This window comes from Carassius auratus, chromosome 14 (genome assembly GCF_003368295.1).
Source record: "Carassius auratus strain Wakin chromosome 14, ASM336829v1, whole genome shotgun sequence".
Lineage (NCBI taxonomy): Eukaryota > Metazoa > Chordata > Actinopteri > Cypriniformes > Cyprinidae > Carassius > Carassius auratus.
In genome coordinates, this window is record NC_039256.1 from 16,258,550 (window position 1) to 16,282,835 (window position 24,286).

At 35.2% G+C, this 24,286-nt stretch overlaps 1 protein-coding gene across 2 annotated transcripts in view; it reads left to right on the forward strand.

The window, feature by feature from the left end:
- Window positions 1–2,715: 2,715 nt before the first annotated feature.
- kcnip1a (Kv channel interacting protein 1 a) overlaps window positions 2,716–24,286 on the forward strand; it is a 41,368-nt gene continuing 19,797 nt past the window's right edge. Inside the window, exon 1 of one of the 2 annotated variants that reach the window (XM_026280301.1) lies at window positions 2,716–3,601. In XM_026280301.1, the coding sequence (XP_026136086.1) occupies window positions 3,514–3,601 (88 nt within the window). In that variant the 5' untranslated portion in view covers window positions 2,716–3,513. Of the gene's footprint in view, window positions 3,602–12,369; window positions 12,796–24,286 lie in introns of those variants that run through there. The other variant, XM_026280303.1, reaches the window with a different exon arrangement.

The window sequence follows — 24,286 nt, forward strand, 5'->3', positions numbered from 1 at the left end:
AATTATTAAAGATATCTCATTGCCCTTTTAGAGATTGGGCTTAACAAAGTGATCTTTTGGCATCTTTTTTAGGCCCTATATGGTCTGTACTCACCTGCATCTCTCCCCTACCACCATCAATACCTGTTTCAATAAATCTGCTGTCTACTAACCTTCTGTTCCCGAGTCTGTTTGTTACACTGAGTGCTATAAATATATATATTTTTTCCAAAGTTTGTATGCCTATAATTCAAGAAGTATTGAAGTTAATTTTCATGGCCCTACATTGCTGCATCTTGAATATTATCTATTTCAGTGGCTGAAAAGCAAATATTGGTCACTTTGTATACAGCTGATACTTAAAGCAGAATGTCTGAAGAATAAGTAGGCCTAATGTTGAAACTAGCAATGCATCGTTTCCCTCTATTAAAACTATATGCACTGAACATGTACTGTACCTGTCGTAGTGCTATAATGCACTGAAATGTCAAGTTAAGGCACATTACTTTTTTCTCAGTAATCTATTCATAAGATTCTATGTTTGAATCAGTTTCAGGGATATTTTGAAGAAGGGATTTTGTTCATTTTGTGTTGTTCAAACACACAATATTGTAGCATGTTTGAATCAAATCCCACACCTATAGGGAAAAGGGGTTGCTTTACCACACATTGCATCAATTAACCAAGATTTGTCTAACATGGATTAATTATTAGGATTTATTTTTAATTTGGGTTATTGTTATTATTTGCATTGTCAGCAGTGATGACTAGACAAACAAAACCACATTTGGTGGGAAACTGGGTAGGATACAATTGGACATGGAACTGCACCAAGATGTAGGATTGAACCAAAGTCGGTTTTTGATTTGTAATCTGTAATTTATTACATTTCCAAAGTAACCTTCCCAACACTGTGTGACGTTAAAAGCTGTGTTTCTGTAAGAAAAATAAATCCATCATTAAGACGTTTTAACTTTAGGTCATCACTTCTGGCCAAGAAATGAGCAAAAATAGTCACAAAATAACACTTCTTTCTGCAAAAATAAAAATAATAATAATAATAATCCATCCATACTTCTAAGTTTCATACACATAAAAACTGCTGTGACAGATTCAGTCTCATACTGTTTGCTATTTGTAAAAAGTTGCTGGATAACTATCTTAAACTCTTCTTCTTGAACAGGAGGGGATTTTTGGAGCCTAAAAGCATACTGTACACAGATGCCTACTTCGAAAATCCACTGTAAATATTTGGCTTTGGCATATATTTCTTATGGCTTGGGACACACTAATCTTACCCTTGTATATTATTTAGGATGGAATGAATGTGAATTTGGATGCAGCCAGGGAAAGATTTCCCTGTGTGATGTGATGTGACACTGAGCTGCAGGTCTGCGTCACACTGCAGGTGTAAAGCTGTGAGCTTAAGACTCATCCTTCGAGATTCCTGCCGTAATTCTGCTCTGATCTGCATACTAACAAAGTCCAGGGGCTGGAAAGTCTCTGGTTGTCCTGGGAATCTCAGCGGTTCTTGCTGTGCCACTGAAAACACTAAAGATTACACAAACTAGACCAATCCAAATCAACAGATACTCGGCATGAGTGTAGTGAACTACATTTCAATTTATTAGTTTAGCAAATGCTTTTATCCAAAGCAACTTATAAATTAGAAATATGACTGCCTAAATTCACATGTACCCTTTGTGAATCCAGTATGTTCCAGTTTAACTTGATGCTTTTTAGGTTAAATAAATACGTAAATACACAACTGACAACTTAAGACTGTTAATAAATAAGCAATAAAATAAGCCTGCTATTTTCGATGTTTATATTAATTTTCAATTTATTTGAAATCAAATGTAAATCTTATCAACTTAGTGTTTTAAGCATTTTTTTTTAATTTTTTTTTATTTTTTACATTTTTTCATTCTTAAAAGGTTAGTTCACCCAAAAATGAAAATTAGACCATGAATTACTCACCCTCAAGGCATCCTAGGCAAATATGACTTTTTTCTTTCAGACAAATTCAGTCGGGGTTATAATAAAAATTGTCTGTGATTTTCTAAACTGTTTAATGGGAGTCAGTGAGTGTTGCAGTTCATCGGTCCAAAATAAGTGAAATAAAACACATCCATCCATAACAAAAAGTGCCTCACATGACTCCGGGAGGTGATTTGCAACAAGAGGCCTTTTTTCACCCGCCGGAGCCATGTAAGGCACTTTTTGTTATGGATGGATGTGTTTTATTTCACTTCTTTTGGACTGACGAACTGCAACACCCACTGACTGCCATTAAAAAAATCATTTGCTTTTGGCAAACGAGGCTTTGCTACATCTTAACCATTTTTAAAAACAATGGTTTGCCGCTAAATGGCGATGATTCTTAACTGATTTCGTTTTATATATTTGTAATAAAATTACACATTTCTATAATAAAAAGGAAGAGTTTTTTATTCGACTGTTTAACCAAGCTATCTATAAAACAAACAAAACATTCCTTTTTAGTAACTGTCATTTTACATATTTTAAGGGACAGCTTAAAATTGTATTTAGTAATTTGAACAACAGAAATGTTGCACTGTCACAGGCATTTCTTATTTCTAATCATCACTCACTTTCTCACTTATTAATTCATAAAATCTTGGTACAGATAAGACTCATGCTTTGACATTCTTGCTGTAAATCTGATACGATGTCCATAGGCTACTAACTTTGTTTTTTTATTTATTTTTACAGTGCAGTAAAATCTTTTTAGCGTATCTTTTTAGTGGTGTGACTGCAGTAATATTCTTCATCCATGCAATACCTTGGTTTAGAAGAGCAGAGTGTATAGAGAAGAGCAGAGGGGCAGAGCATGTAGGAGAGAGGGAGGAGATACGGTAAAGATAATGCATACAGTAATACAGAGCCTATTTGCCTCAGAGGAAACCATCCACACACAGCAGCGCTGGAATTGAAACTGTGCTCTGCAGCACAGAGAGAAAGAAAGAGAGAGAGAGAGAGAGAGAGAGAGAGAGAGAAAGGGGGTGGGGATAAATGCCAATGAAATCAGGCTGTGCGTCAGTTTGCAGCTGATCATCACTCTTCATCAGAGGGACTCTGACATTCTTTAATTAATTATTCTCTTCTTTCCTGTCCTTCTTGTACGTTTTCTTTACAGAAGCGAGGACACAACGTTTTTTTTTTTTTTCAAAGTTGCACTTTTATGAAGTCTTTTCATGGTGTTTCAATGACCGGCTCCTTCATTGATTTTTGTGCATCTTCTGTCTGGGCGGGAACTGAGCTCTTTGGAGACAGATCAGGATTTCACCCTGTAGAAAGCAATCAAACACTTTTCTCAGCTTCCTTTCAGTAGAGTTTTTGGATGTAACTTTTGTTTACTTGCAGCTGATTCTCTAAGGTCCTGGATTTTGGTTCTCCTTGCTGATGGTCCCATTGTACTCCTCTGTTCCTTGACTGTCCGATCTGTTGCTGAGCTGAATATTGGTTGAACTGGTTTGGACTTACCAGCTCACACAAAGTGAAATTGTGAGGATGTCCGGCTGTGCCAGGCGCTGCAAACATGGGTTAGTGAAGTTTGCTTTGTCTGTGAGCAAACTGGTGACGGGAACTCTCATTAAAGGTATGAAAATGTGTACATAATTCACACATAACTCAAATATGATGGGTTGAATACAGTGGAAAAATTCTAGAAGTCTTTCTATCTAAAAATGTCATGTTTCATTCAGTTTCATTCAATGCTTTGCTTGCCTTATTTGTAATTATTAGTGAAATTTACTATCAGTTTTGTTTTTAAAACAGTTTCTAATTAAATCTCACACTGGATGCTTTAGTATGTTCTTTAAAATCAAAGATTAGTTTAGTTATATTAAGAGTATGGCAATAACAGTACAAAAACATCCGATTCAAAACATTTTCAGTGTTAAAATGAAAAGATTATAGAGGCACTATTTGCTCCTCAGATCACTGCACAGATGGATCCTTCTGCAGAACCTTTATAAGCACATTTAATAAAGATCAGACAACCTGATGAACTATTATTTTCTTCAAGAACGCCAAGACCATCCGTGGTTCCTTCAGTAAGAAGCTCATCATAAAGAAAGGCTTTGAGACTATTGTTTTATAAGTTCTTGGATTCTCTCAGTATGAATATTGGAGGTGTCTAGAGATCCTGCAGGACATCTGATGAACCCATGTGTGTGATTTACATTTAGATTTACAGTGTAGATTGGCTTTTTGGTGAAAAAACGGTGACTATTTATGTATGTGTTTCTGAGCCATGACACTCACAGTGAGTGCCATGAGGGAGAAATAGAGGTAATGGTGTTGTTTACAAAAGCAGACGGTGTGTTTTATGTGTGAGCAAAGACCTATGGGGAGCGATCACACATTCAGTGTGTTCTTGAAAGTGGTCTTGTGTATGTGTGTGTGCGCCATGTGTTGTAGTGTTATAATGTAATAGCTTTACTGCTTTGATTTACCATCTGATTGTACTGCCAATTGCCAAACAGAATTAAAAGAAAACACAGAATAAAGTACACACACACACACACACACAAACACCAAAGACATTAAGTGGTAAAAATGTACAATTAAAATTTGTGAATTTGTTAACATGAACTAACATAGAAAAAATATAATTCTAAAGACTTTATTGTTCTGTCATTTTTAAAACCTACTAATACCTTATTAAAATCAGATCTCAGCTCTTAAAGTGATAGGTCACCCAATTTTCTTTTTTTTTTACTCACCCTCATATCGTTTCAAACCCATAATTTCTTTTTCGTCTTTGGAACACAAATTAAGATATTTCTGATGAAATCAGAGATCTAAGACCCTCCATAGACAGCAATACAACTTAAAGGGTTAGTTCACCCAGATAGCAAATTAATGTAATTAATAACTTACCCTCATGTTGTTTCAAACCCGTGAGACCTCCATTCATCTTCAGAACACAGTTTAAGATATTTTAGATTTAGTCTGAGAGCTCTCAGTCCCTCCATTGAAACTGTGTGTACGGTATACTGTCCATGTCCAGAAAGGTAAGAAAAACATCATCAAAGTAGTCCATGTGACATCAGAGGGTCAGTTAGAATTTTTTGAAGCATCGAAAATACATTTTGGTCCAAAAATAGCAAAAACGACGACTTTACTCAGCATTGTCTTCTCTTCCGTGTCTGTTGTGAGAGATAGTTCAAATCAAAGCAGTCTGGATATCCAGTTCGCAAACGAATCATTCAGTTCACCAAATCAAACTGAATCATTTTAAACGGTTCTCTAATACGCATTAATCCACAAATGACTTAAGCTGTTAACTTTTTTAATGTGGCTGACACTCCCTCGGAGTTCAAACAAACCAATATCCCGGAGTAATTCATGTACTCAAACAGTACACTGACTGAACTGATGTGAAGAGAGAAATGAAGATGAACACCGAGCCGAGAAAAGTTTGAGTTCATATAGTGTGATCTCTGACCTTTGACTGCAAAAGGCAAATCTGATCGAGTTTGAGAGGTTAATATCTCCTTTGAAACCCTACAGGAGGATTACTGGGGTCTTTTTCTCAGAAACATGAGGAGACTTCAGATGCTCTTCACTGAAGAGACGAAGGAGATCTCACTTGTGATTCTTCTTTCCTGTGGAAATTCATGCAAGCATATGCATGTGAAAATCTGAAAATCTAAATGTTCTCTTTAAACCTAAAGCTGTTTCCTTGCACATGCACATGCACACGCGCACACACACACACACACACACACACACACACACACACACACACACACACACACACACAATCACTGTGTTTTGTTGTAAACCTGCAGGCAAAGTCTTCGGCATCTAAAGAGACATGTGACCATGTACTGTACACATACTGTACATTCATTCACTAAGCAATTTCCATTCTCTACCTTTGTCATTGCATATTATTTAGAATGTATTTGTTTGCGTGACTTCAGGCCATTAGTGCTGCATTGACAACACACACACACACACACGGGATGACTCTGGAGTAATGTGACTTCCTCAGATTCAGATGGTACACAGATCTCCCTGTGTAGCCCTCAGCAGAAGCAGACACAGTCCAGTATGTGTGTGTGTGTGTGTGCAGTTTATGTCCATGCCAAAGGGAGGCCAACACATCACGCCTCTGGCTTTAACAGCATATGCGTCTGTGTGTTTTTGTGGTGTGATTTCACTTCCTGGCACTGAAAGTGTCTCAAGTTGTATTTGCATTGTTGCCTTTTAAGTGCACTAACCTCAGGAGATATTCTGGCAATGGCAGATATCATCCAGACCCAGCCATCAGTAAAACTGACAGCTCTCTCTCTCTCTCTTGCTGTGTGTGTGTGTGTCCTATATTTATAGAAAGCAAACATACTGATCTATCTATCTATCTGTCCATTTCTAATGGGTGAGTATGGATGTAGTAAGTGTTAAAATGGACAGTCAGCTGGTTTGTTAGTTGTTTGTTTTCCAATAATGATCGGCTTACTACATGTAATAGCCTATATGGTAGGGTCCTTTAAAAATACCATGGTACATGTTAGTAATAATAATACGAAAAAATAATTTGTGTTGATATTTTGAATTCTTTGAAAAGGCTTTTTACTGAACTCATTATGACTGAAAGATGTAGACTCTCGAACCTGTTCCTGTATCTTTCCCATCTATGTGGCTGAATTCAGTTCTCCTGCTGGTTTTAATGGTTCTCGTTCACTTCGAACAGTTTCACTTTCCAATTTCAGTCTCTCTGATGCATGAAATTCATTCTCCCCGGTTTTGCATGTAGCTTGTTTTATGCTTGATAAAGTGCTCTGGGCTCTGTCTTGAATGGGTTTGCTAGCACAGGTCTGGTTTTAAAGTGTGTGTTGGAGCAGTCAGAGGGAAAGCCTGTAATCACACATTACTTACACTCTATTATCTTACCTTTAAACTCACAGCTTGAACTCACTTTGGCTGCCTGTAAATACAGCAGGAGGCTGATTACTCGCAAATGCAGTAATATTTCTAGGTTATACCGCCATCTACTGGATACATACAACAATCTTATACTGTAAGATTAGCCACATACTTCTATACATAGTTTCAATGTATACATCTGTAAGACAAAGGCCAAAATAATTCACACTGGATTACAATATGAAATCAGAATTGTGTGCTGAATCCATAATGAATTCTGTAAGTACATGCTGTATTTTATTAAATCCCTATATTAACTGCCAGAACTGTCAGATCATAAGCACGCACAATATGAATATTTCTGCGGTTTTAGAAATATGACTGCAGTTTTTGTAAAGAAAAAGTCTTGTTTAATTGTTTTAAAATGCGTCTGTTTCTGAGATGTGCATGTAAACTACATGTTATTTGCGTGTTGATAATAGTCTTGTGTTTTGTTGTCGTTGAAATCGCAGACTGTAATTCGTGAGTCTACCGCTGGGTGGCAGCAGAGCGCTTTTCTTTAGCTCTCTGCGAGACTGACTGTGATGCTCGCTTTTAAACACTAGAGGGCGAAAAAGTACCTCTTTATTTTCAATTACATGCAAATTAAACATGACATCTGTCTGATAAGACGTTCCTCTTGTTCTGTAGGCCTGTATGAGAGTATTGATGGATAGTAGGCCTACTGACACAACATGTTTTTTTTTCTCTCTTATTTTTTTCCCTTGACGCTTCATCTGCTTTTTTTCAGTAATCATAAAAGACTTTTTAAATCATCGTTCAAAAGCATTTTTTTTCTGATGAGACGGGGTTATTTGTATTCATCGAATGCTGTTGTACATCGTTTTATCTCTGGCCTGCAGGGAGTGCTTGTCTTTGAAATTAAAACTCTAATTTGTAATCATTAATGTGATTAATTAAAATTTGCTGTCAGGGAGGGTGTACATTTTCCTCTCATGGGATCTAGATAGACGCCTTGTCCAAATACCCACGCTTACAGTCTTTGCACTTGAAATATGACGTATTTCCTGTATTTGGCCAAAGTGTGGATGAAGACCACAAGTGTGTCTAGAACTGCTCATAACCTGATGGGATACACTTACAAGGTTGTAAAAATGCATGCTTTGTTTTGAAATTATAAATACTTTGCATTTTGAAATCGACTTCTAAATATATGTCCAGTAGTCCCTATAACATGGTACAATTGAATTTGTGGTGCGTCTAATTAAGGGATAACATTTTGTGCAAAATAAATATCACCACTACTCTCATCTTTGCACCAGTAAAATGTGCAACACTTTGTTTTTCTGAATCATATGCAATATCTAATTATTATTAATATGTCACTTACATTGGAAAGGTTTTTGTGACTTCTCACGAGATCTCGGCAAAAAGTAAAAAAAAAAAAGTAATGATTTATTCCAAAACACGATGCATGAAGCCTTGAATAGGGCTCCTGAGCGGTATTAGAGACAGTGTGGATTTAGTGTGCATTAAGGTAACTGCGCTTTGGCATTTTTAAGAACTGGGACAGTCTTTAAGTAGCCTAGACTACAAGTGTGGGTATCTGGATGAGGCAATATTTTTTACAATATATTTACACTAGGGTCGCAGAAGTTTTCAGTGTTTCCCAAAATAATGATTTACTTGCTGCTCAGTAAGTGATTCAGATGTTGATTGAGTCTGATGTCCAAATGATTCAATTCAGCAAGTGATTCGTCAGGTTGATTCAAACCGCTATTTTCTTTTTCTTTTTCAAGTATTCGTTAAAATAGCAAGTTCATAAAGTATGGAACCCTGCACATGACATGCAAGAAAAAGTAAACCAATTGTGAGCACGATTTACTAATTCGTTCCCTCGATGTACTAAAACATGCACACAATTTACTAATTTGTTCTCTCGATTCATAAATTGTGTGCATAATGTAGCAAATCGAGGGAACGGAGAAGTAAATCATGCACACAATTTAGAAATCGAGAGAACGAAATAGTAAATCATGCACACGATTTAGCCCTACAATTTTCTTTTCCCTGTATGCCATATGTGGAGCTCTGTACAGTGTGTGTCTTTTATTCTAGAATCAGACTACACTGCTTGTGCTAATGATTTTGATTCACCAAAAATAACCAACTAGGAGCTATTTGTTTGCAAGTCAGACTACTCTGATCACAACAATGTATAGCCTAGGCCTTGCAAGCGTCGATAGCAGACGTACATCACAGAGACGTCTGTTTGAGTCTGCATTCACATCTGCAAGAAATATTTTGCTCATCTTTAATACATCTATAGAACATTTTCTATCAGATGTTAGATAGACGTCTATTAGATGTTTATGATTGAGAATGTATGTTAAACTGTCAGATGTTTGTACACAGCAGACACTTTCCACATCAAGTGATCAACCCTCTTCATGGGTTTCATTAACTAAAAGAAACTTCTCATAAGAGTCATTTGTTAGTGAATCATATGTTTGTTAATATATCGTGACACTTCTAAAGAATTGAACTGTGCATGAACAGAACTGGGTTTGAATTTACCTCCACTGTTGAATATGATGAGATGAATTATGAGACTGTATGCGTATTTGAGTTTCCACAAATTCTCTGTAGTGTCATTTGTAGGTGCATTTTGTGTGAGAATGTGTTTTGTGAAGTTGTGTGGTACCTTCATAGCATAGCTTGACAAGACACACACACACACACACACACACAGCAGCCCTCAGGACAGACTGTGTCCCTCTGAAACATTCATTTCCAAAATATCAATGATTCATTTTGAATTAAATATATATTATAGGGCATAGAATAAAGCTCATATCTGCCTCATTCCATAAGACGTCCGACAGATGATCGTAGAGTCACAGAGCCTCATCTCTACTCATCTCTACTCATAAGAAACAGTATTATATTGTCATGAATATGATTCTTCAAAAGACCATTGTATGCAAAGGGAAAAAAATTATATCCTTTAGGAAAGTAATAACACACCTCATTTCAAGGCACATGAGATTGAGTTATACAGTTTGAGTTGTGGTTGGTCTAAATCACTAACCTTGAGTAGAAGCAATAGTTGATGTTTGATGCTCTTAAACACCACTAATTATGCTCTATTTAAAGGATATATAGAGCTGTGCAAAGCAGACAAGCTGCTCTTAAGTGTATCATTTTGTTTTTCATTTTAAACTGTTCTATCCACAGTCTGTCTGTGCTGATGATCTGTAGACAGTAGCATTAGTGTCTGAGATTGTTGTCATCTTTTTAAGTTGAGCTCCGTTTTCTTCAGTCAGTCAAGCAATCAATCTTTTTCATGCTTTGTTCCTATTGTTCTGTCTCAGCCTTAGACAGATCCTTCATGTATCGCTTGATGCACATTGCACAAAATGGCCTCAGTCTCAGTGTCAGAGATGTCAGTCTCAATGTTGTGTGTACTGTGCAAACAGCATTTTTGAGGAACAAGAACCAGTCACTAGATTTGACAACATTTAAATCGGATGTGTTTGTGACACGTAGAAGTCTTATTACTTATTAGTACATCTACACATTTTTAAGGAGGCCTATTATGCCCCTTTTTACAAAATGTAGGTTTCAGATGTCCCCAGAATGTGTCTGTGAGGTATCAGCTCAAAATACCCCACATATTTTAAAATATAAATTATTTTAAAATGGCCGATTTTGAGTGGAAGCAGAAAGACGCTGTTTTCGTGCATGTCTCTTTAAATGCAAATGAGCTGCTGCTCCCCGCCCCCTTTCCCAGAATAGAGGAATTTAGAGGAAGCATTTATATAATCCTGTTAATGCACTTGAAGAAAGCTCAATCGATTCATCAATTGAATCGAATTTAATTGTGAATCGATTTGAATTGAATCATTTTAAATTTTTGATCTTTCTGATCATTGTGAATTTGCAAAAATCGTTCTAGAGGTGAATCAAAAACCTATGAATCGTGAATCGAATCAATTCTAACCAAAGATTTACAGCCCCTAATAATGGCCCTTTCCCAAATGGCACCCTTAGCCCTCACAATCTTCCTCTGAATCTGCACTTTCGTGACTTAATGCTGCTTTTACGGTCGGGTAGAAGTCTGCTGGGGAGCTCTGAGGGTGCAAAACGGCTGCAAACACACGGAAAACGCATGGAGAACACAACACGACTTGAGTTGTAATTTTTTTTTGTTATTTTGGTGCTATTATGCACATCATAATAAATAATTTTAATTATTTTATTTTAATTAATTTAATTTTGACTTTTAGAAGTGTGTGGAATCAACCTCGGCTCTCTCGTGTGTTGAGGAAACAATGTATCGACTGAACAAGTGCGCACCCTAGTGCGTGTTGCTTGCACATTCACGGGAACCGCACCACAGTTCGGGAGCAACAAAACTCAGACCACGTTCTCAAGATAGTCTCGGGTTCGGTACCCCTGTGCGCACCCGGGTCCGATGACAGCGTTTACATTAGCGATTTTTCATGCGAACCGTGCCGCGTTCTGCACTAAACTGCGAAAGCCCATCAAATGTTCCATTTGGGACAGGGCCAATGAGGTAACAAGATGGGCGGGGTCGGACAATAAAGAGAGCACATTGCACACATGTGCTCACACAAAAAACACAGTGTCCTCTGGTGGTGAAAGTTTTTATTTTATTTAAAAAAGCAACTACAATTTAAATGGTTTCAAGAAGTATAAAGATAAATCAATAAATTATCATGGGTATTTTTTAAAATCATTTATTAAAAAGACATTTGTGCATTTTTCGTGCAGTTTTTTTGTGGACAACTAAGGCAATATACTGCAGGCAAAAAAAAAATTCATACTCTGGTTAATTCTAAGATTTGGGGATATTTGGCTTTTCATAAAATGTAACATCCAACAGTAAACATCTTTGTTTTATTACCCTATCTACAGTATTTGCATCTCTACTTTTTAAATTATAATACATCTTTCAATGTATATCTATTTTCTCAACAACAACAACAACAAAAAAAACCTTTCTATCTATATGCTAGTTTTTACAGAAGTGCTTGTTCATATATAATTTTATTCCAAAAAATGGTATTTTCTGATTTATGGAGTGATAAAAAATAAATTCTACATCCCCTTTGTAAATATATGTCAACAAAACCAATCATATCAAATTTCTGTTTTGGAAATGTATGCAAATGTGTGCATATTTAATTAGAAAATCTGCATATTTTAACATCCATTTCATAAAACCTGTAATGCAATCCAATTATCTAAATGCACCGTGATTTATCAATCAAATACCGGTTGTCATATTTACCCTTTTCACCTTTGCTGTCTTGCCTTAAAAAAGCAAATAGCTGGTAAAGCTTCGTGTTGAGCCCTGTGAAATGAGTGGATAATGAGAGATGGATTTTCTGAAGTGTTTTCAATTTTATCTAGAAGGTTGGGCTGCCGTTTCTGCTTTCAGATGACGACACACACACACACACACACACACACACACACACACCAGGATCGCTCGCTCACTTCCTCTGTTCTTTATTCCTCTGCCAGAGTGTTTCTGTCTCCTGAGGTTTTTCTCATTCCCTGGTTGTCATCCTCTTCCTTTTTGGCATTAACTCTCTCTCGCTCTCTTTATATTTGTCTCCAGGGTGGGAGGACGAGAGACAGAGAGAGAGAGAGAGATTTGGACAGAAAGAGAGAAAGATTAATATGCATTGATGAAGGGGGATAGAGAGAGGAAGGAGCTACAATTTAAGTGCAGACACACACACGCTGAACTCAACAAACGCACGTTTCGCTCTCATCTGACCGCGGAGCTGTCTCATGCTACAGGTGCGTAACGGAGGACAGCAGTTATGGGTCTCGTCATGGGAGCGTTCTCCATGCAGGGCAAACAGGTGGACTATCACCCAGGTAAGAGCATGTCTCTGCGTTTTATGAATGAAACAGCTAGATTTATTTATTTATTATTTTTCTGGAGAAAATTTGTTTTATTTTGCACAGGGAAAACTTGCATTGTTAAGTGGTTCCTAAATGTTTTCAGTGTTTTTTAGCATGTTCCTATGCAGTTGCTAGGGGTTTCTCTGTGGTTGCTAGGTGGTTGTTTATTGTCTGCAGTGAAAAGCATCTCTGTGATCTTCTGGACTGTAGATATGACTTAGGTTTTGCTTTCCATGTGTAATTTTATTTTTATTTTTTTTGTCTGTTTTTTGGTCCAGCGGATGAAAATGGTGCGCTTGATCACTCGGATTAAAGAAAAATATGGTGTCTAAACAATCGGCACTCAGAAATGGCTAGTAAATTTCACATTTAATCATAAAGAAACAGTAAGGTACTGGCTGAAATACATTTTGAAGAAGAAAGAATGAAATGCTATTTTCTTGTATAATGTACTCCAACAATGTTTTACTTACAACTCCGAAAAATCCTTTCTTTATAGTTTTGTAGAGATTTGATCAGATCACTAAGGTTGAGAGTGATGCTCAACAAGTCAAACTGCACTAATAAGCATTTGTCGTATGCTGTATGCAATGTCGCTGGTTTAATGAAATGCTCTAGAATATGACGTTCCCTTAGTACACTAAGTGCATTGACCTTTATAAACAAATCTGAAAGAGCCAGAAATGCTTTTATGTGTTTGGCTCGTAGGAGTGTGTTTGTGTCTCTTCAGGTAAAACAATGGCAGATCCTATCGTATGTGTTTGAGCGGCGTTCACTCACAGATCTCTCTCTCTTCGCGCTTTCTCTCGATGTTCCCGGATGAGACGTTGTGTAAATACACAATGAGCCTGGCGGTCTATAAAAGGTTATGGTATTCACTCTAGCATTAAATCAGCTTCTCTGTGTGTGGCTTTATGACAATCAGGAAGTATGTTCGGTTTGTGTGACGGCTGGGTTTAGGGGCAGGCCATTCACAGCGGGACACAGATCTGGGTAGTGTCTGATTACATATAATCTGGATTACGTTTCGGATTTTATGAACCCCAGTTTGGTACACAATATAAAGAGTAATGTGCTTTATGATGATAATTCCAACGAATGGTTTATATTTTCTTTCTCTTTGTATTTTTATATCAATGTGGTACAAAATTATCCTATTTAAATTAATGCGTTTAACAAGTTAGGTCAAAAGTAGACTAAGAGTAGTCGGATTATGTTACCTAAAATTGTAATGGCTTTGAATGCAGACATCATAAGTATGGCAATACTTCCAAAAAGATTCTGTTATTACAAGTCATTAGTCATAATTTTAAACATAATAGATCCTTGCGTTTCTATCCACTGTTGAATGAAAAAAGACCCCTCCTGATGGAAGACCATACACATTTCACACAGTAAAACAAACATCGAAAGGTCAGATTTAATGTTTTGTTCTGATATAATAGTTCATAGTCTGCTGCACTTATTTCAGAGTTTGGGATTGAAAACCGTAATTGTCAGTTGTGACCTTTTAAATGGTCTTTTACATACAATCGCAGACTGAATCTGGCTGAATAATGTCTGTATGAACAGGTAAAGTCAGTCCTCACCCCCACCCATTGACCATATCATATCTATATGTCCTGAACGTTTCAGGTATGGTCTCTTTGCTTGTATAATGTGATCTGTTGGTCACTAAGTGTGTTAACTAGCAGCTTGTGTCCAGGACCGCATTAGCATTCAGATCACTAGCTGCTGTGCTTTTGTATCGGTATCCAGACTCAAAAGGTCTGTGCTGTGGGGTTACAGGTCTCCTCTACTAATAACTAATGGCTGAATTAGCTTTCATGAATAAGTAAATTCTAGATTACTATCTGTCTGTGTAAATCATACTAATGAAGCACTTCTGGCCCAGGGCTTCATGGGAGATTGGATCCGTTTGTTCACATTCCTTTAAATAGAGTGGAAGTATTTCAGTGAGCTACAGTGTGTGTGTGAGTGTGTGTGTGTGTGTGTGTGTGTGAGTGTGCGTGCGTGTGTGTGTGTGTGTGTGGGCTACTTCTTATCTTCAATCCACACAGACAAAGGCACTTCGCTGCGTTTGCTTTAGCCCTCTGATGCGTCTATAATTAAACCAACAAAGGAATATAATATTTCCTAATATTTCATTTTGCTTGAATAATGCGAATGTTGTACTTGGCAACATTGCAACGTGATGAATTTTGAGCTATACCTCTGTCCACAACAATAGAAAATAACATGAAACATTTCAGAGACTGGATAGGCAGGTTCAGTGTTTGTTATCACGAATAAAAAATAATTCAAATGAAAAGTGTTTATCAGTAACTGATGCAATGTTAACTTATAAGAGAAAAAATATGTTAAATTGAAATGATGAATAATTTATTGCTATTGTATGAATAAAATATAACTAACTAATAATTTTTAAATAGCTCTAGTTACAAGTATTTTGTAATTACAAGTACTGAATCAGTTTCTAGCAAGCTCTGTCTGTGGTGTGGATGTAACATAATGCGAATGGTTAAAAATCAATGTAGTGGAGAAGCATCAGATATTAACACTGTAACACATGATTTTTAATAAGATTTTTGCTGTATTTTCACTCCCACTGGAGCTAAACACCAGCTCTGACAATCTCATCTCAGTGTATCAGCAGATCGGTGTCTGAAATAGATGCCCGAAGGCCAAAATGAACACCTGCCAAATGCTAAATTAAAGTCAAAATGTATTTTGGCAGGTAAAACAACAGTTGGATGAGGACTTTATTACAAAATGCAACATTATGTGTTTTCAACTAAATTATAGTAACTATTGTTTGACCTTCAGTAATTAGAATTAATGACTTAAGAATGGGATTATTTAAATGAGTGACATGTTTTTTTTCCTGTTACACAGAACATCTGCTTTTAGATTGGATTTAGAGAGCTTTGTAAAAGTTCCTTTAAAGCTGCTGTAGGGAACTTTTGACGCTCTAGCGGTTAATAAACAGAACTGCTTGCATCTGGCGGAAGAACATCGTAGCCGGAACTACTTCTCTCTGTTTATGTCTATGAAGAATCACAAAGGTACTGGGTTACTCCGCCGCGGTGCCCCCGAAGCAATTTAAAATGGATTCATGGTGTACTCGCTTATTATATACATTTTTCTACATTTTGAACACAAACAAAGTTACGGACCGCAGCTCTGATTGGTTATTTTTTACCGGGAGCGATGGAGTTTCTGCAAATGGCAATAGGACACTGGGAGGAGCCAGAGGAGCTTGATTTTTTCACAGATTATCTGTCTCATATTCTACTGTCAGAACATAAGACAGGTTTAATAAATATGTACAAAATATTTTTTTACAAAAGTTCCCTACAGCAGCTTTAAGAACCAATCTAGAAGGCTATTAAGCTCTTTATTAAAATCTTTAATACAGTTTGAGTGTTTTAAAAAATCTGTTGTTGTAGAAAACAGTCTGTGTTTCTGTTCTAGATGCTTCTGTCCAGAGCGAGCGGTGAACATCTGAAAAACACACAGGAGCTGTGTATATTACACGGCTGTTTCACGGCCTGTTGAACAAACAGGTTGTGGGTAGATTAAATGTCTCTGAATTCTCTCAATGTCTCTCTCTCGCTCAGTCTTCCAGCTGTATGAGTTGAAATGGCCCTGGAACAGCAGACATTACAGATGATTCATTCATTACATAAAGACGTGCGGCTCTTCACTGAGACCTCCACAGAGAGAGAGAGAGAGAGAGAGAGAGAGAGGGAAATCAGGTCAGGTTACCAAGAAAAAATGAAACCAGTGGGTGATGAGGAGACAGAACTACACATCCGCTTTCTTTCTTTCTCATGCTTTTCTGTGTTTCCATTTCTCTGCCTCGCAACAATACAAATGTCACCTCGTACCACATTAATATCAGCGCTTAAAGGGCTTTAAACTTATAAATCAGCTTCATAACATAAAAGCACTGTGCTAAAATGTCATTTTGATATGTACACTGAAAAAGTAGACGTGGATTTACTTTACTAGCAAATTCTATATGAAAATTGTTTCTGAGTTCACAAATAATTTCTAAGAAATGGCAAATAACACATTGAAGTGGAAAGACTGGAATGGTGTTTTATATCTACTATACTTCATACTGTTATTTATCATTTTACAGGGAATGTTGATCAATAATATTGTATTATCAATAATAATAATAATAATAATGAAAATAATAATAATTCTGATCCTTTTAAGTGTAATTCTTTTTTTTAGTAGTAGTAGTAGTCATAATACTATTTCAAATAAAATAAAAACAACAAAAATGCATTTAAATAATAAAATGTATTCTTTTTTATATTTTACACTATTATTGTTGTTATTATTATTATTTTATATTATTATGTATCTAAAAACCTGCTTTAAAATAATTTTTTTTGTTTACAATTTAATTTCCTTGAAAAATAATTATTGTAATTGCTAGTAAATTTCACATACATTTACAAATAAACTGCGTTTTTTTATACAGTGTACTATATGGAATGATTACCATGTACATTTATTCTAGTATTTGCATGCAAAAAACACCATAATACTACTTTTGCACATGCCCAGAATCTCCAAGCTGCATGTTTATGTTAATACCACGGTATATGTTACTTCTCTTGTATGCAAATGCAGATTTTGGGATCTGCTTTATTCCGGCTGGAGGTAATGCCCAGAGCAGAGGAGCAGTGAAGCAGGAGGAGATGTGAGATGTGAGATGTTGGCATCAGTCTGTGGCCGGCCGCCAGCGCTGTGTGACTTCAGCTGTGGAAAATGAATATCACGGGCTAATTGTTATTTGTAATATGTCAGTATGAGCAAAGCGAGACGCCAAGCATATCAGAGTAGTTAGGCTGGCCTTAGTGAGGTCTTTATTAGAAGAGTCGTGGAAAAAATTCAGACGTTCTGCTTTTTATCAGATTTTAATGTCAGCCATTTGGCACTTTTATGAGCCATGGGAGCAGAGAGAGAGAGAAGTGATTAATGTCTCGAACCAGATTACAACTCAATTCACCTGAGTTTAATAACTAAAATTTATTCTTTTTTTTCACGGGAAAAGTTTTTCTTGAATTCTGTTTTGTGATGAGTTGGATTCTGTTATTAGTTGTTCTTATAGTTATATTAATAGTAGTACTAATATTATAAAAAAAATATTACTATTATTATTATTATATTATGTTTAAATGAATAAAAATGGCTGTTAATAATAAAAAATTAATACATTTAAATGCAATATTTATTCTTATATATAATTATTTATTATTATAGGTAATCGATGCTATTGTTGTTCATTAATGAGAAAAATTCAATGGACATTTAAATTATTAATAATATTTACTTATTATTTGAATGCAATAATTGATGTTAATAAAATAATGACAAGATTAATACATTTAAATATAATCATATATACATTTTTAGTATTTATAAAATAATAATTTGTAATTGTTTAAATAGTTTCATTTTAAATGTAATCGCTGCTGCTGTTAAAATGTAATTAATACAAAATATTTGTAACATATATATTATTATTATTACATTTTAAATATAATTCAATTAATTTTTTTAAATGTACTTAATTCTGAATTACATTTTATTGATTTTATTATTAGAACCTATGATTACATTAAATGCCTTTAAAAAGCTGGCAAACTATATATTTTATTTACTAAATCTATTCTTATTTTGAGTATTTAATTACATTTTACGATGTAATGACGATGTTTGGTTAAAATAATAATTGTTTCTGCTGTGATTGGGAAAAATAATCCCAATTTAGGGATAGTCCACCGAAATGAAGTGATTTAATTTTGTTCCAAACCTGTATACTTTCTGCAGAATTATCTTTTTCTTCCAAGACAGACTATTGACAGTCAGTGGAGTCCAGTATTGTTTGAACACAGTGTTTTTCAAAATACAGTATCTTTTGTTTCATAGAAGAAACATACAATATGGAACAACATGAGGGCGATTGCATTTTCAGTTTTAAGTTAACTGTTTCTTCAAGGCATGTCAGAGCACATGCCTCACCTGCTATACACAAGTAATGTTTCTATTCATGTTCTCCAACACACATTGTTTCCTTCAATCTGTTTGACTGACATCAACAACCTTTCGATCAAAACACGTCCTGCCTTTTCTCCTCCCTTCTGTCACCGACCTTGTAATATCACTCTATAGCCAATTCCCCTTCCACTGGGACGGGGGGACGTTATTTGGGTCATTCCTCTCTCTCTCATCCCTCATCTTGCATTTCCATCTCCGTTTCAGTCTTTATTAAACCGCTGCTGGGTGTAAAACATCAAACACTCAGAGCATGTCTGGAGACAAACATATTTCTTTCTTTTTCTGTTGAATGTAAGAGAAGGAGAGAAACTGCAGGGACGGGGGAGATATCTATGTCCTGATTACTTCAATGCATGATTTATTAAATCTAAATCATGATTTCCTTCTGCAGTGGAAGTGTTTCATTCAGATTTGTTCGTTTGAAGTTTTGAATCATCTTTTCATGAAGCTTCACCTCTCAGTCGTTGGATCATGTTGCATAAAACCTCGTGAAAAAACCTCCATCCCTTGAAAATCCATTTGGTTTCTTAACTACAGCTTAAATTATTAAAAAAGCATATTTTACAGTATGCCTCTCTGGGAATGCTTGATTCTCCTTAGTCGATTCTGTGGTTAAATATTTGTTTTTCAAGGCAACAGATTTTCTTTGTAGCTGTGCGAGTTTCATGTGGGGTCATGTATCATCCCAGATTTTTTTCCTCGTAAAATAATTTAGACTCAATATTTCACATTTTAATAAATGCATACATTTTATTTACTGTAATTTATTTAAATTAATTCAGATTATTTAAATGTTCATTTTAACTGTTATTTTTAATTAGTTTGAATTTAAGTGAACATTTTTAATGAATGTTATGTTTTTTTAAATGTTATTCATTTTATGTAATTATTTTATTTATTTTATTTTTTTTAAGTAAGACTAAATATTTTTAGTATGACTAAATTATTTTAGTTCAACAACAAATAGAAATTGTATAATTAAGAAAGTTTTTTTTCTTTTTTATTTGAGTGTTGGTTATTGAAGTTAAAAATAGTAATTGAATTTAAGTTTGGGATTTTTATCGCTTTTTTAACTCAATATTTAGTTTGTTGTATTATTAATATTTTGTTTTATTTAATATATATATATTTTAATTTCATTAAATTTGAATTAGCTTTAATAAGTGTTCATTTAATCATTACGTTAATTAATATAATTTTTTTCAAATTATTATGTTAATTTTAATACATTTTATGTCATTATTTCATTTAAATAATTTAATTATTTTTAAGTAAACAGTAAAGCTTGCACAAATACAGGTTTTTCACTAGTAGGCCAATGATCTAGAAACGTAGCTAATTGATCGGGTCACACAATATATTGAGCAACATTAGCAGTCTTTGCTGTTACTGCGTTATGAGAGTGTATGGGAGTGAAGAAAAAAGGTGTGAGTTGTTGGTGGGAAATGTGGTAATTGCCAGATTCCTGCTGCTCGTGTGATCAGAAATGTCCCGCTCGCCTCTGTTTTGTGATCCAGGTCTGTGTAATGAGCAGGTTGTTAGCGCTGAACGATGCTTAGTGGATTACTTTATCAGGGTTTATTTTAAAGACTCTCAGAAATCTCAGAAGTTTGCAAGTCTTTATATACTGCATATTGTTTAATAATAGTGTATTAAATGGTATGCATTGATTGAAAGTGGTATTCGAACACATCCTGCTTGGGTTCAGACTTGTTATATAGAAGCAGATGTATGTAATGTGTATATAATCTTTATTAGTCCTGTGCTTTGACCTCATGATGAAACAAGAGCAGCTTTGGGTAATTATATAATAACTAATGATGGTGTCATTTCAAGCCCATGGAATGCTAATGTATCAGCAGGAAGGTGCCGCTCCTAACATTTACACTGACGTTCATGCCAGACGTTTCCTCAACAAATGATCAGTCATAAGAAAACACATCTGGTATCTCCTTACCCTTTAACTGGCTACTGATCTAGAACACATTAACAGCAACAGAATGTGTATCGAATGTGTACTTGTAATCAATATTTGTCTCAGGTCATCCAACATCTTGGTGGAATCTTTCCTGTAAGGTTGAGTTTTAATGGTTCATGAATGATTATGCTATGCTGCATTCAGTTTTTGACCTAAAGATTGAAGGAACAGTTCACCCAAAAATGCACACTTTCTGAGTGTTTATTAGGTAATCCAAGATATAGATGAGTTTGTTATTTCATGGGAACAGATTTGCTTGCTCACCAATAGACCCTCTGCAGTGAATGGGAGCCGGATGAATGATGTTACCATTTGGACTCTCATTCTGATGGCACCCATTCACTGCAGAGGATCCACTGGTGAGAAAGTGATGTAATGGTAAATGTCCCCAAATTTTTCTTTATTTTCAGCAAATTTACACTTTTGGGTGAACTATTTGTTTAATGCTGAGGACCTGTTGAAGAAGCCTTCAAAGTGTGAGAAAAATAGCCAAATCACATTTACTCCAAAATCAAGTAAAATAAATAAATAAATAAATAACTTTTAAAGAATTGCATAAAAAAAATGAAATATATTTTTGATTATGAATTTACTTTTACATTGTAACATTTTTCTTTTTTTCTTTTATAAATCACAATGCTACTCACATTATTGTCATTTGAATTTGAGTTTAAACTTCTTCAATGATGTATGAATATTTTGAAATTACAATTTTTAGTTAATACAATTATACATACTGTATATATACAATTTATTGTAATAGTAATTTTAGGTTATTTATTATTTAAATATATATATTTTTAAATTCACAAATATTTATTTTACTAAATTATCTAAATGATCATTGTGTCCAATCTTTACTAATGAATTAATTTAATTATATTTCTTTATTCTAATAGGAATTTTAAGAAGAATGAATTTGTAATTAAAACGTCAAACATATTTTTTTTATTCTACTTTGTCATTGATTTAAAAAAATATTGTTAAAAATCCATTCATTTTACTGTATTGGGAATTTTAGGATAAATATTCGTAATTTGTATTAAAATGTAAAAAAAAAAAAAAAACATTAAGAGTAAAGATGAACAAGTATGTGTGTGTGTTTGAGAGAGAGAGAGAGGGAGGGGTAAAAGTAGGCAGAAAGAGAGCAGTTGGAGGCAGAAGAGTTAGAATCACAGAAGACAGAATGAAGGTTGGACAGAGAAAGAGATTGAGCAAGTGAGAGGAAAACACACGTGACAGACAGACAAACACACACACACACACCACACACACACACGCTTGTTTCCACGGTGACAGCATGGGGGTGGTTGTTGGCACATTGACCTTGCAGACGAGACAGCGCCGACCGTCAAGTGGTAAGACATCAGCTCTGTCTGTCAGTCTGGACTGAGAGCTTGAGCTAGATCAGACTCAGACTGAATGCATGCTTGAATAACATGCACAAATGTGTGTGTTTGCCCGTGCATTCTTGAGTTGCATGCATGGTTGCATGTGTGTGACTGTTTTCAGCAATTAGATGACTCACACACACCCTCGCAAAACTGTGCAACAAGTGACGTTTGACTGACAACAGCGTCACAGCTGCGTGTTTCTGCTCTGTAATAAAGTCCCCACACACAAACACATGCATTATGTGACTCATGAGGCTTTGAGAGGATTATTTATAGTGTGAAGTGAGTTAACAGGTTGCAGAAGCAAAGAGACTGTGTCTGGTGTATGTGTGTGTGTGTGTGTGTGTGTTTGTTGTCAGGTCCTCCATGCATATGTTTTCAAAACATGCTCCTGTTATTTATCACTCCACTCACACATGCACTCCGTTCCCGCCTGTTACCTTGGAAGCGCTGTTGTCATGGTAACATGGTGATGGCAGTTTGGCGAGTGTTCAGGTCCCGACCCGTCGCTCATGTCCCAAAAGCTGCGAGACAGATCAAACAATAGAAAACCACATTTAGTCTCAGATTTCTTTTAGGTGAAAATTTTTCTAAAAATTTTTTTTAATTATTCTCTGAATTTTAAATTGTTGCATTTTATTTTAATTTTCCATTTTTAATTGATATTTTAATAATACATTTTTAAACATTTTAATTAGTATAGCTTTCTCCATGAAACTATAGAATCTGTCATGTCTTAAAAAAAAAAGCAAATCCAAAACTGGTTGTTTACATATTTAATTGTTTATTTATAATTTATTTAGGGTAAAAGTGATTTTAGGGGATATGTGCTTAATTGCCATTGAAATTTATTTTATATATATATATAATTTATGCAATATATTATTTAATATTTGATTTTAATATTTTAGTATTTTAATATTGTGATAATTAATAATATCGTATAATAACAAAATAATCTAATAGTGTTCCTGTAGCTCAACTGGTAACGCACTGCGTTAGCAAGCAAGCAAGTGCAAGGTTGGGGGTTCGATTCCCCGGGAACACATGATAAGTAAAAATTGATAGCATAAATGCACTGTGAGTCCCTTTGGATAAAAGGGTCTGTTAAAAGCATAAATTTAAAATAATAAAAAAATATTATAAGTAATATTGGAATTTCTATTTATTTATTTATTCATTTAATTTTTGTCAGAGAGCTGATTTCTTGTGGCATTGCTGTTTGGTCAATATCTTACAGTAAAAGCCTGTTTGCAAAGCATGCGCCAAAGTGGCAATTAATTTACCCAAGAATCCACAGTGAAATGTACTGAACAAACAATTGATGTGCTGCTTAAACATCCAGAATAGTTAAAAATAAAAGGAGTAAGATCCTTTGGAATGTAATATTATTTATAGTCCAGTGATCCTAAAGCTGTTTTCTCCCCTCCCATTTCACTGACACTCCAGTGTGCGGGGCCAAAGATGTGATGATGTAGAAGTAGGTATCTACCTGATTCTTCAGAGGCGGGCTTTCGTTGCACTATTACATCATAATGTGACAAACTCTGAAACAAGCAAGTATGCTTCACACGACCTCAGAAGAGAAGCCAGAATACTTGAATCACCATCTAGTGTCTGGATGCAGTACAGGTCATAAACCCCGCCCTCTCCATGTAAACAAAAGGGACATGAGCCAGACTAAATAAACAAATTACACTTCAAATAGATTTATTGCAAAGATGGTTTTGTTGTTTTAGGTGGTTCTTGTCACACTTACATGTTAAATTTTTCAAGTTTGCTTTTAGTTATTTATTTGATGCTATGAAAACGGGATATGATGTCATGATTGTGTGTTTGCGAATGTATCTGCGACAATTTGATACGCAGCTGTAATTTTCAATAGTGGAAGGAAGTATAGATGTTGTCCATTATTATTATTATTGTTCACAGTTTATGGAACAAGTCATTTTCTGATTTAAATAAAAGCTGTCAAACATCATCAAACATCAAGGAAAATGTAATTTCTCAG